The 17,237-nt window shown below is 34.9% G+C and overlaps 1 protein-coding gene and 1 pseudogene across 4 annotated transcripts in view; one reads left to right on the plus strand and one right to left on the minus strand.

Moving 5' to 3' along the window:
• CEP350 (centrosomal protein 350) overlaps positions 1–17,237 on the plus strand; it is a 153,634-nt gene that overhangs the window by 102,112 nt on the left and 34,285 nt on the right. For 3 of the 4 annotated variants that reach the window (XM_045877234.3, XM_064594184.1, XM_054507986.2), the window contains 4 exons: positions 6,614–6,736; positions 7,828–8,027; positions 13,507–13,718; positions 16,833–16,977. In XM_045877234.3, the coding sequence (XP_045733190.1) occupies positions 6,614–6,736; positions 7,828–8,027; positions 13,507–13,718; positions 16,833–16,977 (680 nt within the window). The remainder of the gene's footprint in view (positions 1–6,613; positions 6,737–7,827; positions 8,028–13,506; positions 13,719–16,832; positions 16,978–17,237) is intronic. The other variant, XM_045877235.3, reaches the window with a different exon arrangement.
• Positions 12,292–13,081, minus strand: LOC123845582 (coiled-coil-helix-coiled-coil-helix domain-containing protein 2-like; annotated as a pseudogene).

A 17,237-nucleotide genomic window follows, 5' to 3' on the forward strand; every position in this document is an offset into this window, starting at 1 on the left:
ATGTTTTGTTGACTGTTACTTTATTTTGTTAACAGTTTGAACCACAGTTGTATCTTGATATCCTTTGTCAGTGTACCACACATTACCAAATTTAATAATGCTCTATATATGTTCATGTGACATCAACCTGTGATTCAGTGAGTTTCTGAACAGTCAAGCATTTGTAAATCAATCCTTACCTACTATAGGTACAGTGTTACACATTGGCGCTTCATTGCTTGTTAAATTGCATTTTATAACTTTAAAATACCTAAATTGGTGATGAAAAAAAGTTTTAAAAAATAAATACAGAATCTTAAAATAAATATAAGGGTAAAACCAAATATTTATAAACGTGTAAATATTCCTTTTGGATCATTCCGTGGGATAGACTAAATAAGGCTTTTTCATGTAGGAATTTATTGAAATGTAGACTAAAGATGCTTTCTTCCTTTCCTGATAAAATTTTCCCATGGTCTGTATAGGCATACTGTTTTGCTTCATGGATGTTTGAATTCAGAATAATCTCTCTCATGAATTTTTATAACTGACTTGACATTTTAAATATGTTTCCAAATGTCTTTGAATGGTAAATATTGGAGGAAAGAGTTTCAGGGGTAATTTCTTCATTGATCCCTTGCTCATCTATATTAGTAAGGTCTTCATTGCTGGTCTTTATGAATAATATTCTAATAATTTTAATCACATTTGTAGAAGAAACTGCTAATCCTAAATCTGTTTATGAGATGAGTCCGTTTATGTGGTGCTTATTTCACATTTGGTTAAAGCTTTAAAAATTCTAAATAACAAATTGAAGATGACATTTATTGATTTTGTTCCAGCTTTTATTATTTTCTCAGAATCTGAAATATTAAACACATGGAATTTTTGTATTATTGTTCTACCTTCTACCTTCCTTTGTCAACTACTACAGGAACCATTTGAGCAATTTGTCAAAGAAATAGGCTTTGAAGTATTCAGTGACTTGATTTGTTCTTTGAAGCAATGAAGTTGTGTTTGTGGGTAGGGATGGGGTAGGGACAGCAGTGGCAAAGGAATCATTTTTAATGTTTTATGATGGTGCTGAAATTTGAGGATAAACTGGAGTATTTTTCAAAATTAGCAATGTACTATAAAGGAAAATTATTATGTGATATTTTTTAATGTCTAGAACAAAATAATGTGAAAACTGGTTTTTAAATACCATGCAGATCACCAAAACTTTACAATTAGATTTCCTTCAACAGTATTGGAATGTCAGTAAATAAGTGTCAATAAATAGAGTTAATTTTATAGTCATTTGCTACAGTAGATACCTAATAACAAAATCATTTGAGCCTTTGCTACTAGACGCTATTATTTGTTGTGTAGATTTGCAAAGGCAGTCTTCCAAGAGATTACTATTTTATTGATATAAGACACCTGTCATAAAGCAGTCCTCCCTCAGTAAGTTTAGCTAACTTTTGGGAAGAACTTTTTCATTATATGTCATTGCTTATTGTTAATCCTCTGAACTCTGATTCTGTGACAGATTTTTTTTTAAACTATCAAACTATTCTTGGCTACAGTGAAGGATTTCCTTCTTTAATGTTTCATTGAGACAGTGATGCCTTTGTTAAAATTTATATTTCTTTTTTTTTTTTTTAAAGATTTTATTTATTTATTTGAGAGAGAGAGAATGAGAGACAGAGAGCATGAGAGGGAGGAGGGTCAGAGGGAGAAGCAGACTCCCTGCTGAGCAGGGAGCCCGATGCGGGACTCGATCCCGGGACTCCAGGATCATGACCTGAGCCGAAGGCAGTCGCTTAACCAACTGAGCCACCCAGGCGCCCCAAAATTTATATTTCTAATCTGTGGCTTTTCCTGACCTTTTTATTGATCTGACATATAAATAATTTTCTTTTCTCAGTGTAGTGAAAAGCAAAAGGAATTTAAGCTGTGAAAAAGATTAGTCATAATGTTGTGTTTGCAAAAGCCACAGACTGAATAGCCGTCAGTCTTTTTGGTACTGTTGATAAAAAAAAATCTGAGTTTTGTTTATTACTGTGAGAGGCATTATTTATAATATAAGTGCATTGTCTGTAATCCTGAAACATATATTCATAAAGAAAACACCATGCATTGACTTTTTCTGTTAATTTGCCAGTTCCCTTTCAGGAAAATTTTTTACTGAGCAAATGAAACACAAACAGGATGGGTTTATCTTCATCTTCAAGTGTTAAAATAAGACACAGTGTATTTTCTCTTTAATAGCAGCTGTTCTTCCGTATTATTTATTAAATATATACTTATTTTTAGCAATTATTTGTTGGGAAATGTGTGAATGTGCTAGGTTCTGAGAGATATGAAGGTGAATCAAACATAAACCTTGCCCTTAAAAAGCGTATGGTCTAGGTGGAAAAAAGAACAAATATCAGTCCTGTAGAGAAGTGTATATAAATTAATTGCTAAGGAAGTTCAGAAGACGAAGAAATTTTTACTGAAAAGAATATATCAAGTCAGTTTTCAGTGGATGAGTGTTCCAAGTTAAATATACTTTTGAATTAGTAAGTACTTTATAGCATAAGAAGAAGCAAAAAAAAAAAAAAATCCCACAAACATAAGTTATATTTTGATTTGATCATCGCAGACCAAGTTAGCATGGAAAAATGAAGACACAAAACTTCTCAGACATTCATTTTAAATATTTAAATACTTTATTTACTTAAAATTTAAAATTTTAAAAATATTCCCAGTTAGCTTAGAACCACTAAAGGAACAAATTAACTTATTTGGTTTTAAATAATCATAAAGTTAAACAGATATTGTATGACGCAGCTCTGATAACAATATTTGTGGTATTGTCTGGTCAGTATTAAAATCTTCATTAATCTGCTGAGTTTAAAAAGTTAAGGATTTGCAGGGGAAGACTTTTGATATTCCATTAAAGAAGAATTCTAAAAAAATATACTAAATACTGTTGCCTTAAATTAGAATTCACCAGTATTTTTTTTTTCAAGCCCAAAGTGGGGCTTGAACTGGTGACCTTGAGCTCAAGACCTGAACTGAGATCAAGAGTTGGGTGCTTAACGACTGAGCCACCCAGGCACCCCTGCCTTAAATTAGAAATAAAATTTCTTACAAGGTTCTAGTTTAAGTGTGGTAGCTGGATAAATCCTGATAACCTGATAATGGTTTTTATTTTCTTTACTTCCTAGGTTAGGAATAACATACCTGCATTTTGTTTAATTATATGCAAATCATTAGACAGTTTTAAGTAATAGAATAAATTTTGCTTAGGAAAAAATACAAGACTGCATTTTCTTTTTTTTCTTTTTTTTTAAGATTTATTTATTTTTGAGAGGGAAAGAGAGTGCGTGTGCAGGCGTGTGAGTAGGGGGAGGGGCAGAGGGAGAGAATCTCAAGCAGACTCCCTCCTGAGTGTGGAGCCCAAAGTGGAGCTCGATCTCATGTCCCTGAGATAAACACTGTATTTCATTTTTATTTATCATAATATATATTTAATTTTTGGTCCAGAAAGAATTTTAAAATGATTTAAAGTATTAGGTTTTTGCTTGTTTTGTTTAATATCTTTCAGAGTCAAATTATTTTATAACTCAAAATTTCATTTAAAATTTACATCATAATTTTGCTCTTTCAAATGATAGCGTGGTTTTATAATGTGTTGAAACACAATTTACATTTATACTAGCTCAATGAAAAAAAAGTTCTCATTTATGTCACGTGGTCCAGCAGTGTATTGAGGTATTTAAAAAAGTGTGAGGAGGTACTTGAATGGAGAAAGAAAGCATTATATACTGCTGGAACTAAAAGGGCTCTTTGAGAAGTCATCTAGTGTAGTCCTTTGGTTTTACAGGAAGAAATTGAGGCCATGGAGATAAGTAACTCATCCCAGGTCCACACAGACCTAGAACTAGGACCCTGCTCTCTGGACCTCAGCCAGCCAAAGTTAAAGTTGAGTTAAGTTAGCATATCTGCTTTCAACCTCATAGCTTTTTTTTTTTCTTTTTTCTTTTTAATTAACATATAATGTATTATTTGTTTCAGGGGTACAGGTCTGTTATAACCTCATAAGTTTTTTTTTTTTTTTTTTTAATCTAAACTACAGTGATGACTTAAAGTTATCTCAATAGAAATTGACCCTTGTAGTCCCGCATCGGGCTCCCTGCTCGGTGGGGAGTCTGCTTCTCCCTCTGACCCTCTCCCCTCTCATGTGCTCTCTGTCTCTCTCATTCTCTCTGTCTCAAATAAATAAATAAAATCTTTAAAAAAAAAAGAAATTGACCCTTGTAAATAGGATCTGTTTAAATTGGAAAAGTGTTCAGTGGCTGATTACTGGGCTTGAATAGCTGTACAGTTCAAGTTTAGAGTGTGAAAGTGTGACTTTAAAAGAGAACCCGGGGTGCCTGGGTGGCTCAGTCAGTTAAGTGTCTTGAGTCTTGGTTTTGGCTCATGTCATGATCTCAGGGTGGTGAGATTGAGCCCTGCATTGGACTCTGCACTCAGCGTGGAGTCTGCTTGTCCCTCTCCCTCTGCTCCTTCCCGTGCACGTGTGCTCTCACTCTTTTTCTCTCTCATAAATAAATTTTTTAAAAAGAGAACTAATTACTAATGAATTTCTTAAGATTAAACATTATAAGAACACAGTGATTTACATTATGATTAAATCTATTATGTCTAATCCTATCCAGTCCAGTGTTCTGTTACCATCAGAAGCCTTGCTGGGGGATGCCTTCACACCAACCATTAAGCATGTTAGCAGTGTTTTCTGTTAGTAGGCATTTATGTCTCCATCATTCACAAATTTTATTTATTTGTGCAGCATTGTGAAGGATTGTTAACTCTAGTGTGAAGTACTGCTTCTTTTATTTCAACTTTATTTAGCTTTTAAATGACACTATTTCTAGAATATACATATATTAAATAAGGAATATATGTTTCTGGGAAGAAGTTTTAACTTTAAGTTAAACTGTTCTCACACTATTTCTTAAACTATTTTCTTTCCTTTTTCTGTTAGCTGTTTCTTTTGTTGTCCATTTCTAACTTAGAGCTTTTGAATATATTTAATCCTTATAAATGAAAAATAAATGGTCAGTACTTGTGCTAGTAGAGAAAATTATTAGTCTCGATATTGGGCTGGACAAATTTAAATTGTAATTTTTTTTACAGTTTATTTTACATGTTCCAATACTATTCTACTTTTTGTACTAGGTCATGCATGCATTTAGCAGTTATATACTTAAGAGGGTGGGTGATATTTGAATATTATGAATAGATTTTTTGGACCTTTTGCCGAGTACATTTGTTTTTGTGTAATATTTTGATAATTAGCACTAAAATAAGTTATACATTCATAAAGAATGGCAAGGAAGATTGCAGTGTCTTACTAAAATTTGGCAAAATTGTTTTTCCTTGAACTTCGGTGCAGAAAATCAAGGCAATCCAGATATGAATGTGTATGTATGTGTGTGTGTGTATATATATAAGTAAATGAAGGGGAGGTGAAATATTAAGTTGTATGTGGGGAAACAGACATTGAAATAGTCTGTATCTAAAGATACATGTATAGGCAAGATTGTACATATTTTTAAAAATCCAAATGAATAGCTGGATTTATACCTAGATTTTCTCACTTCTGTGACATACTGATATTATTCCTTGCCCTTCCAAGGCAAAAAATGTTGCCTTGATCTACAGGTTATTGTTGTGTGCATGTGAACAGGAGCATGCTCTGTCAAAGAGAACTAACCTTTCAGACTATTACTAGACTTACTTAACCTCTCAAATATATATATTTATATTTACATATATAAATGATCTATTTACTGTTTAAAAAGAAGAGAATTTTCTACTTTTATAACTTTAACATATGAAATTTTCTTCTTTTAACCTTATGATTGAGCTGTCCGTAGCATGATTTTTTTTTTTAGCCAGGATATTTATTGCGACTAGCTTAGTTTATTCTTAATTATGCATTCTAATATTTTATGGAATGGATATTATATTTCAGTCTTACTAAAGTGGGCCTTTGTTAAATATAAAGCAAGATATCTTCAGTAGGTCCTGTGAGCAGTAAATTTTATGCTGTAGAGGTGAACAAGGTATTTTTAACTCTAAATTTGTTTTCTAAATTATTATTTTCAAGCTAGATCACGATGATAAAGGTTAAGTGAGGCAAACATAGTGCTTTTTATTTAATTTCAAGCTTAAAATATATGACAAGGTACAGATATAAAAGTCATTTGCTTAGGATTATATATGTGTGTAGAATTGCTGATGTACTAGGTTCACAGCCATAATTGTTGTACTCTATGTTAAAGCTTATGGGAAAACTTATTTAGCTCTGTACTGTACTTCTCATAACTTTACTCACATAAAGTAAATTTACCTGAAACTATAGATGATGGTTAAGCAACATCTGAGAAGAAAGGCATGTTTATTCAGAAATCATTGGTAAGATCTGTAATAGTACATGTTTTATATGTCACACAGAGTATAACACTTGCTTTGAGTAGCTTATAATGTTATTCAGGAAGCATATTAAAAGTTCTCCACTCAGCTCTTTTGCTTTCCCTTTCTCATTCTTTCTGCCTCTTGATCTCTTGGTTTTAAAATCTTCCTCCTTATTTTGTAGACACTGCTCTCCTGTTCACTACTTCTTCTCTGTCTTTACGTCTCACCACTGGGCCTCTCTCAGTGTCTGTTTTCCCAACCTTCATCCCAAATTCCAGCTGTATATCTACAACCAGTTGGTCAGGTAACTTTGCACCTTTTTCAGTGCACTCTTTGATAGAGCATGCTCTGTTCTTTTTGTTTGTTTTGTTTGCTTTTCTTCTTTTTTTTTTCTTAACAGCCTGGGGGCCTCTTGTCAAATGTCCCGTAAATTATTTTTGTTTCCACATTAATTTGATATGCTGATTGTTCAAGAAGTGGAATGACAGTTTTTGTGCTTTTTATTAAGTGTTTGTTGGATGTGTGAATGCATTTTTGTTGATTAGCCACCAGTACAGATCTAACACCAATAATATGAGCAGCCCACCTTTTGTTTAGCTTTGGCATCTACATATGAGGAGCGTTTAGTAATAGCTTTTTAACTACTTAGATAACTTTTTCCTAAATCCGTAATTTCTCTTAATCCTTTGGAGCTAAGATATATTGGGCTATTTAACTTCAGAAATTGGGTTAAATTGAGAAATTTGAGGCATTTGTTGCATCCTTTTACATAAGAAAATAATTAGTTCTGTTTATATGCAAAAGACATCTGACCCTGGTGCTTAGTGTTCTCTCCGTAATTATCACCTCCCATTGCATCTCTTAGGCAGTGGGAACCAAAGAGTGGTGTAGTGATACCTGAAATAAAAACAGACGGAATTTGAAAGTAAAAGTCAGAAAGGGACATGAACATATCTTTTTTGTTTGCTTGCTTGTTTGGGGGCTTTGAGATTTGTTTTTTGTTGTTGTTTTGGTCTTTGTTGTTTTGGGTTTGGGTTTGTGTGTTTCTAGTCTGAACCTTCAGAATAAATTCCTTATATCTTCTGTTATGAAAAAGAATCACCTATGAGAAGTGAATATGTAAGTTAAGTATTATCAGTCATGGGTGTCCAGATATTCTGAAGATTTTCTTTTCTGAATTTGTCTTTACAAAAATCACAAGTAAAACACTAATTCTTTCATTTTCTGAATATGTTGACTCATCAAAGCTTCTGTTATTTCAAAGTTTTTTCAAAGGAGTAGTATGAATGTCCTGTTTTTACACAGCTTGTTGATAAGGCAGTGAGTGGTAGAGCTCTCAGAGTGATTTCCGCCCCTAGATTTGTTCTCTGACTGTTCTTCATGGTGTGACCATAGGTTTCTTACAAAGCGAGAGCAAAAACTAATGCAACGGCGACAACATGCAGAGGAACTGCTCGAGTGGAAGCGACGTTTGGATGCAGAGGAAGCCGAAATTCGTCAAATGGAAAAACAAGCTTTGGCTGCCTGGGACAAAGAATTAATAAAACCTAAAACTCCTAAGAAAGAACTTGAGGACGCGAGAACAGAACAGAAAGGTAATAAATACTAACTCTGTTCAGACTACAAACCAAAGCCTAAGATAACTGGAAGATTTACTTCATTATATTTTAAGTGTGAAGAAGGCAATACAATTGCAAATGCCACCAACATTGGAAATATGAGAATATTGTGAAGAACTTTATGCTAATATACTTGAACACTTAGGAGAAATGGGTAAATTCCATGAAATGAAAATGGGTTATTCCATGACCAAGTAGGATTTAACACATTCTAAAATCGATCATGTGGCAAATTACTTAAACAGATTAAAGGAGAAAAATTACGTGACATCTCGATGGATTTAGAAAAGGTACTTGATAAAATGCAGGAAGCATTTGTAATAAAACAAATTTCAGATAAAGTAGCAGTAGAAGGGAGTTTTGTTTACCTGATCTAGGTATCTATTAAAAATGAAAAACCAAACCTACAACAAGGTACCATACTTAATGATAAAACATAGAAAACTTTCCCTTTGAATTTGGAAATAAGACAAATGCTTTTATTTTCACCTAAGGAGTGAAAGGAAGAAGCAGAACTCATTATTACAGATTTTAAAGCTGTGCACATAGAAAATCCCGCATTTATATGTCAGTTATTAGAATTAACAAGTGAGTTGAGCATAGTTGCTGGATATAAAATTCATAAACAAAATTCAGTTACATGTCTATAGAGCAGCAGAAATTGGTTAGAAAACCTAATTTTTAAAAGAGGTACTATTTATCATAGAAATAAAAAATATGAAGTACTAGGTACAAATTTAAAAATATGCAAGATCTTTATGGAGAAAAGTTTAGAATTATATTAGGATTATTAGAGAAGACCAAAATATATAGAAAGCTTTTCCATACTCACAGATTCAGTGTCATAAAGATGTTAATTCTGCTTGAATTTATTTATAGATTCAAGGCAATTTATATCAGAAACCCAGCAGGATTTCTTCGTAAGTTTGACAAGCTCATTTTAAGATTTATATGAAAGAACAGGACCAAAAAGCAAAGACACTGCTAAAGAAGAACCACAAAATGAACTTACTTTAGTAGATATCAAAACTTGTAAAAGTGTATAATTAAAATGGGATTATTTGCACAGAGATAGACAAATAGACTATGAAACAGCACAGAAAAAGACCCTTGCATATATGGAAAGTTGACTTCTGACACAGGTAACTTTACAGAGCAGTGACGAAAGGAGAGACTCTCCAATAAATTTTGGGGGCAGGGAAAAATGAATTGGATCCCTACATTGACAATCTAGAAATACTCAGCTAAAGGGTTAAAAAAAAAAAGACTTAAATCTAAAAATTAGAATTATAGAACTTTTAGAGGACCATGTAAGAGAATATCTATATGACATCAAGGGGAGGGAAAGATTTCTTTAAGATGTTACACAAAGCAAAACCATAAAGGGAAAGATAAATAAATTTGACTCAATAAATTAAGAATTTCTATTCATCAATACACCATAAAAAAAGTAAAACAACAAAATAAAAGATATTTGCAACACACGACTGTCAAAGGAATAGTATAAGAATATGCAAGCAACTCCTATGAATCAAAAATAAAATGACAAACACATTTTTAAAAATGGGCAAAAGAGCAGATAATTCATAAATGAAGAACTCCAAATTATTAACAAACATCTGAAAAGATGATCAACTTTATTAGTAATCAGGGCATTAAAACCATAAAGAAATACTATTTCATACCTGTATTCATTTCCTAGGGCTGCTGTTACAAATTACTACAAATTTGGTAGCTTGAAAAATGTTTTATTCTCTCACTTCTGGAGGGCAGAAGTACAAAAGCAAGGTGTTGGCAGTACTGTGCTCCCTCTGAAGGTTCCAGGGAACAATTCTTCCTTCTTCGAGCTTGTGGTGGCTATAATATAGGTATTCCTATGTCTGCCTAACTCCAGTCTCACACTGTCTCTCCTCCATGTCTGCTCCTCTTTTTGTCTCATAAGGAAACTTGTCAGTGGATTTAGGGCCTACCCAGATAATCCAGGATGATCTCGTCATGAGGTCCTTCCATTGTTTTATTTATTTTTTTATTATGTTAATCACCATACATTACATCATTAGTTTTTGATGTAGTGTTCCTTGATTCATTGTTTGCGTGTAACACCCAGTGCTCCATGAAGTACGTGCCCTCTTTAATACCCATCACCAGGCTAACCCATCCCCCCACCCTCTCCCCTCTAGAACCCTCTGTTTGTCAGAGTCCATAGACTCTCATGGTTCGTTTCCCCCTCCGATTTCCCCCCCTTCATTTTTCCCTTCCTGCTATCTTTTTTTTTTTTAACATATAATGTATTATTTGTTTCAGAGGTATAGGTCTGTGATTCATTTTTTTTTTTAAGATTTTATTTATTTATTTATTTAAGAGAGAGAGAGAAACAGCATGAGAGGGGAGAGGGTCAGAGGGAGAAGCAGGCTCCCCGCTGAGCCAGGATCCCGATGTGGGACTCAATCCCAGGATTTTGGGATCATGACCTGAGCCAAAGGCAGTCACTTAACCAACTGAGCCACCCAGGCACCCCCTTCCATTGTTTTTAAAACGATTTTATTTATTTATTTCAGAGAGAGAGAATACGTGCCCACATAAGCTTGTGAGTAGGAGGTGGTGGGGGTGAGGGTGGGGGGGTTCCAGAGGGAGAATCCCAAGCCAGCTCTGAGCTAAGCACAGAGCCCAGTGCGGGGGTCAATCCCACAACCCTGAGATCATGACCTGAGCCAAAATCAAGAGTCAGACACCTAACCAACTGAGCCACCCAGGCACCGCTCATCATGAGATCCTTAATTACATCTGCAAGGAAATTTTTTCAAAATAAGATTACATTCATAGGTTCTGGGGGTTAAGACATGGACATATCTTTTTTAGGGCCATCATTCAGCCCTTTCACAATACCCATCAAACCTGTTGGTATGTAGGTAGAACAAGGAACTGCTGGTATATTAATTGTTAAACCTAGTTTGAAAAACAGGTTGAAAAAAGAGGCATTAAAAATAATCAAGGGCCACCTGGGTGCCTCAGTTGGTTGATTTTGATTTTGGCTCAGGTCATGATCTCAGGGTCGTAAGATCGAGCCATACATCGGGCTCTACACTGGCTGTGGAGCCTGCTTAAGATTCTCTCTCTGCCCCTTCCCCTCTTATGCTCATGTTCGCTCGCTCTCAAAATAAATAAAAATAAAAAATAAAAACAATAAAAGAATAAAAGTGAGGTACACATATCCTGCAATTCAGTGGTTCCAATCCCAGGTATGAATCCTAGAGCAGTGATTCTTAAAGTATGGCCCATGAAACCCTGGGGGAGTCTCTGAGATCCTTTCAGGGGGTCTGGGAGGTCAAAATTGTTTTTATAATAATACTAACATGTTGTTTGCCTTTTTCACTGTGTTGACATTACACTGATGTAGCAAATATAATGGTGGGTAAAATTGCTGAAGCCTTAGCTTGAATCTAGGCAGTGGTGCCAAACTGTGTTAGTAGTCGTTGTGTTCCTCGCCACTTTGCACTAACGGTAACATGCCAGTTTTATGTAAGAATGTCCTTAAATAAGCACTTACAAATACGAATTTTGTTGACTCTCAACCTTTGAGTGTATATCTTTTTAATATTTTGTGTGACAAAATAGGAAATAACGCATAAAGCACTTGCACGTGCCTAAGGACAGTGGTTGCCTTGAAGAAAAGCACTTAATGCAGTGATTTGAATTGTAAGCTGAATTAGCCATTTTTTTTATGGAGTACCATTTTTACTTAAATGACTAAAAACCATGGTTACTTATACTTAAGTATTTGGCAAACAGTTTTTCAGAAATAAATGAAGCAACTCTGACTCTTGAAGGAGAACAAGTGACAGTATTTATTGTGAGGGATAAAATTTAAGGTTTCAAGTGAAAGTTTAGGCTTTTAGAAATGCTGTTTTCCCCATTGTGAGCTGGGCCGCTTTCTAATACTTAAAAGACTTTCCTGATATGATAGGTGATGATATTAATCAGAATCGTCTTTTTTTTGGGTGGGAGGGGGCAGGGAGAAAATCACTATTCTAATTAATTCACAAATGAGAACATCCCAAAAGGTGATTTAAGGAGGCACACAAACATCTGCCCAGCCCCAAATTCAGACCATCTCGATGAACTTCTATATAGTAAGAACACCCTTTTTCATTCCAGTTCTGAAGAAAGCTGTATTTAATGATGAAGCAGAGGTTTAACTGGTGGTTTTATACTTTATATATTCACTATTAAATATATTTTTATGCTAAATTAACCTGGTCATGAGAGATGATTTTCCATATCTTCAGTTTGAACTTCTTGATTAGGCTAATCCTTTTGCCCATCTGCACTGTTTCAGCACCTCGCTGAAACCTTCACAAAGCTTCAGGTCACCCTGGTTCTGGGCACACTCCAGAAACTGTCTCATCTCCTAGTGGCATGGTCCAGTCTGCTGCTGCTGCTGCAGGTACGCTGGCTGGGTTCCCTGAGGCTCCTGGTAAGTGATGTCAGGCCTCGAAGGCTCAGCATTACTTCCTCCACCGAAGCCCCCGATGACGGCACGATCTATCCGGTGCCCAACAGCAGAGCCCACAGCCACGCCAGCTGCAGCGGTTGCCATCTGGGCCATGAGACCTGGCCGCCGGGGCACAGCAGCAGGTGAGCCGACAGCAGCTGATGGAGCCGCTGCTGGCGCTGGTCTAGGCGCAGCCCTCATCTGAGGTGCCCGGCTGGCCGGAGGTGCGGCTCTGGCTTCCACGCGCCATGGTTACTTGCAGAGCAGCTCGGCGTCTAGAAGTCCGAGATTCGGCCCAGAATTCTCTTTTCATATTGTATGATGAAATATGTCAACATCGGGAAGATCTTCATAACTCAGTGAACCAGTGTTTTCCAAATGACCGGTGATGATTTAGAAAATCATGCATGAGTAAAAAAATCCATTGACCAAAGGATTGTAATGTAACAGATCACAAAAAGTTTATTGATATGACTTCAAATTCCACATTACAGCTAACATGTAAGAAACTACCGATTGTCAAGTTTTGGTGTAACATCAAAAAAGAATATCCACAATTATCTGTAAAGACTATTGGAATACTCTTCCCTTTCTAACTACATATATTCTTTGTGAGGCCAGATTTTCAGCATGTGCTTCAACCAAAACAACATAAAGCCACAGATTGCAGACAGAAGCAGATATGAGAATCCACCTGTCTTCTGTTAAGCCAGACATTAAAGATATTTTTTAAAATGTAAAACAGTTTCTCTCCTTTCAGACTAAGCCCTTCTCTCAGTTTGCATCAGCCAAAATTCTTAGACTAACAGACTTTATAGTAATGTGATTCATTAAGTGATGGGATTAAAAATTATATCTAAATGCAACAATTGAAATTATGCAAAAGCAAATGTAAAGTGTAACAGTTGAACATTTCTTTTGACCAAGATTGTGGACTTTTTCTTGTTTTTACTCTTTCTGTAGAAATAGCAAGTGAAGCAGAATCTCCACTACCTTCTTACTCTCACCTACACAGTGAAAGCTCTATTCCAGAAGAATTGGGCAGCCCTGCTGTTGGATATATACCATCTGAGTCTATAGCTCAGGAGCAGCCAGGGAGTCCAGATCATAGTGTACTTACTGAAGAAATGGTTTTTTCACAAGAACTGGAATCTTCTACCTCTCCTGGTAAACATGTAAGTTAATATCTATTTATCCCTTAAAACTTCTTTGGACAAAAGCCTATCTAAAAGGTATATTATTAACAGTTGTTTTCTTTTCTTTTTTTTAGCAGTTATATTCTTGTAGTTCATGACAGTGTTGACTGTCGCCCATACCTGTAACATACAGTATATGACATTTGAACAGGAGTGAAGATTTTCATTGAATTCTAAAGATTTATGAGTATATGAATTTTAGCTTTAGTGGCAGTTATAAAATTATATATTATTAAGTCTCTTAATATTGAGGGAATAGGAACTTCTAAAATCTTTTAAGATATTTACTTATTTATCTGACAGAGAGTGAGAGAGAGAGAGAGCACAAGCAGGGGGTGGGGAGCAGCAGAGGGAGAGGGAGAAGGAGATCCCCACTGAGCAGGGAGCCTGACATGGGGCTCCATCCCAGGACCCTGGAATCACGACCTGAGCCAAAGGCAGACGCTTAACCAACTGAGCCACCCAAGTGCCCCAGGAACTTCTAAGATCTTTAAAAGATAATTTAAGGTTGGGGCACCTGGCTTGTTCAGCATTAGAACACGTGACTCTTGATCTCAGGGTCATGAGTTCGAGCCCCACGTAGGGTATAGAGATTACTTAAATAAATAAAACTTTAAAAAAAAGATAATTGAAGTTTAATTTAAAGATAGTATGTAAGAATAATACAAGTTCTTATTAAAATCTGTATTCTGTCATATAATAGAAACAAGATCTTAAACTGTAATACCATTGTGGCTATCTATAATTTAGTTAATAACTGCCCTTATAAATCAGAATAAAAATAGTGGTTTCATCTCTTTAAAGTAGATCTGAAATGGTTATTGACTCTAAATTAGAATAATGGGCCACTATTAGAATAAGGTTTTCCACATTGTCCTTAATTCTGTACTTTATTAAAAAAAACCTATCTGATAAAAACTTAAGCTAGAAACTTAACTGTTTTTCTTTTTAAATTAGATTTTACATAGTATATAAAGGAGTTAGCATATTATTAAATATTATGTGAACAGAAACTTTGTTAAAGTCTATGTCTAAAAAAAGGAATATCCTTAAATTCAGAATGGAATATCCTTTGGTAGAGTATTTTATTGTGGATATGAAGAATGAATTGCATTTCCCCTATTGAAAAATCAGTCAGATTCATGTGTGTTATGGCACCTGAAAGATTTGGGGGGAAAACATTTTTTAAACAATGATCTAATGAAGAATCTGTTCTGTGCTGTGTTGCAAAATATTCCAATGCCTTGGGCGCATACCTGAAAACAGAGGTTTTAGATTATAAAAGGCTTCTAATTAAATTATGTTAGCAAATTCTTAGTTATTATGTGAAAATAGGCTTGTATATATAATTGTAGCATGGAATTTACAACCAAACTATGTTTTTTGACACAATCTTATTATTACTTCCTGTGAATTGATTAGATCATACCTAGCTTTGAGATTCAGAATAGCCATCACCTGATCAAACTCTAAAAATTAGTTTTTTTCCTCACAAGAAAATATGTCAAAGAAATAAAACTAGTGTGTCTTAAAGTGGCTTTTATAATAAAAAACTAATATTTATTGAGTGCTTACTTACCAAGTGTCAGCTAATAATGCTAAATGCCTTATGTGGATTATCCTCACAATAATTCTATAGATACTGTGTTAAGCCCCACTCTGAAGATCTGCAGGCTAGGAAACTTGCCCAAATTCACAGATATAAGAAGTAATGATAGCTAGATATCAAAGTAGGCATTCTCACTTCCACCTGATGTCAGGGTAGAAATTATGTCCTTTGTAATATTCTCTTGTGGACAGTCTTCTTATGTTCCCTTTTCTTCCCTTCCTCTTGCCTCTCTTTTTTCCTTCTTTCCACAAAACTAGTACATTTTTAGTATTTTTAAAGTTTCTTTTTTCAGTTTTATTGAGATATAATTGATACACAGCACTGTAGAAGTTTAAGGTGTACAGCATAATGGCTTGACATGTATATATTGTGAAATACTTATTACAGTAAGTTTAATTGAAATCCCTCACTTCATAAAGTAACCAAAAAAAGTCTTTTTCTTTATAATGAGAATGTTTATGCTCCTCTCTTAGCAATTTTCACATGTACCATACAGCGATGTTAACTATAGTCATCACATTGTACATTACATCCCTAGGACTTATGTATCTTATAATTGTAAGTTTGTACCTTTGCCCACCTTCACCCAATTCCCCCCACCTCTGGTAACCACAAATCTGATCTCTTTTTCTGTGACTTTGGTTTTTGGTTTTTTTTTTTAGATTCTACATATAAGTGAGATCATACAGTATTTGTCTTTCTCTGTCTGACTTATTTCTCCTAGCACAGTGCCCTCAAGGTCTATCCGTGTTGCAAATGGCAGGATTTCCTTCCTTCTTTATGGCTGAATAGTATTCCCACGTGTGTGTGTGCACGCACATGCACATGAGTACATACACCACATTTTCTTTATCCATTTATCTTTCAGTGGAGAACTACCATATGATCCAGCAACTCCAGTTCTGGGTGTATATCTGAAGGAAATTAAATTACTATGTTGAAAAGATACCTGCACCACGTTTAGAATTTTTTTAATTAAAAAAAATAAGAGGGTAAATATCACTTAAACAATAGCCACTCCTACTTTATTATAAACATTTTTTTTTTTTTATTTTTATTTCTTTAAAGACTTTTATTTATTTATTTGACAGAGAGAGACACAGCAAGAGAGGGAACACTAGCAGGGGGAGAGGGAGAGGGAGAAGCAGACTCCCCGCCGAGCAGGGAGCCCGATGCGGGGCTCGATCCCAGGACCCTGGGATCATGACTTGAGCCGAAGGCAGACGCTTAATGACTGAGCCACCCAGGCGCCCCTATTATAAACATTTTTAAAAAGCATGCTTCTTTATAAGTTTTTTTCTGTAACTTTAAAAAAAAGTTGAGGTCTTATCCTTTGTATAATTTGTACTGTTTTTACTTTTCATGTCACAGAGTTACTTAAAACTCTTCATAAATATTATCTTTAATGCTTGATATCTCAAATGTTAAATAGATTTTACAAATGTATCACAAAACCATTCCCACTTGGTTTTCTGTTTGAACAGTCACCTCCCAAAAGCTGCACATCCATGTCAAAGCAGGAGTCTAGCAAAGGAAGTCATAGGACTGGAGGACAGTATCGTCTACCTGTCAAATCCCATCAACACTGTTACAGTTGGTCTGATGAGTCATTATCTATGACACAGTCAGGTAAGACTAATAACAAGGAGTAAGTTTTCTTTGTATTATATTTGAATTCCTCTTTAATAAGCTTTGTCTGTCCATCTGTTAGTATAATGTTATCCTTTGTTGCATTTGTAAAGGCTTTTTGCTTGCCAAGATTAAATCACATTTCATTGCTTTTCATTGATAATTATTTCCCTTATTATTACAAAATATGACAAACGGTTATATTCCTGGGTTGCTAATGGGCAGTCTTTTATTTATCAGACATTTGTTGAATTTTTTTT

Source organism: Mirounga angustirostris, unplaced genomic scaffold (assembly GCF_029215605.1).
Source record: "Mirounga angustirostris isolate CCGP_5_RB_7025 unplaced genomic scaffold, mMirAng1.0.hap1 SCAF_6, whole genome shotgun sequence".
NCBI classification, from domain to species: Eukaryota; Metazoa; Chordata; class Mammalia; order Carnivora; family Phocidae; genus Mirounga; species Mirounga angustirostris.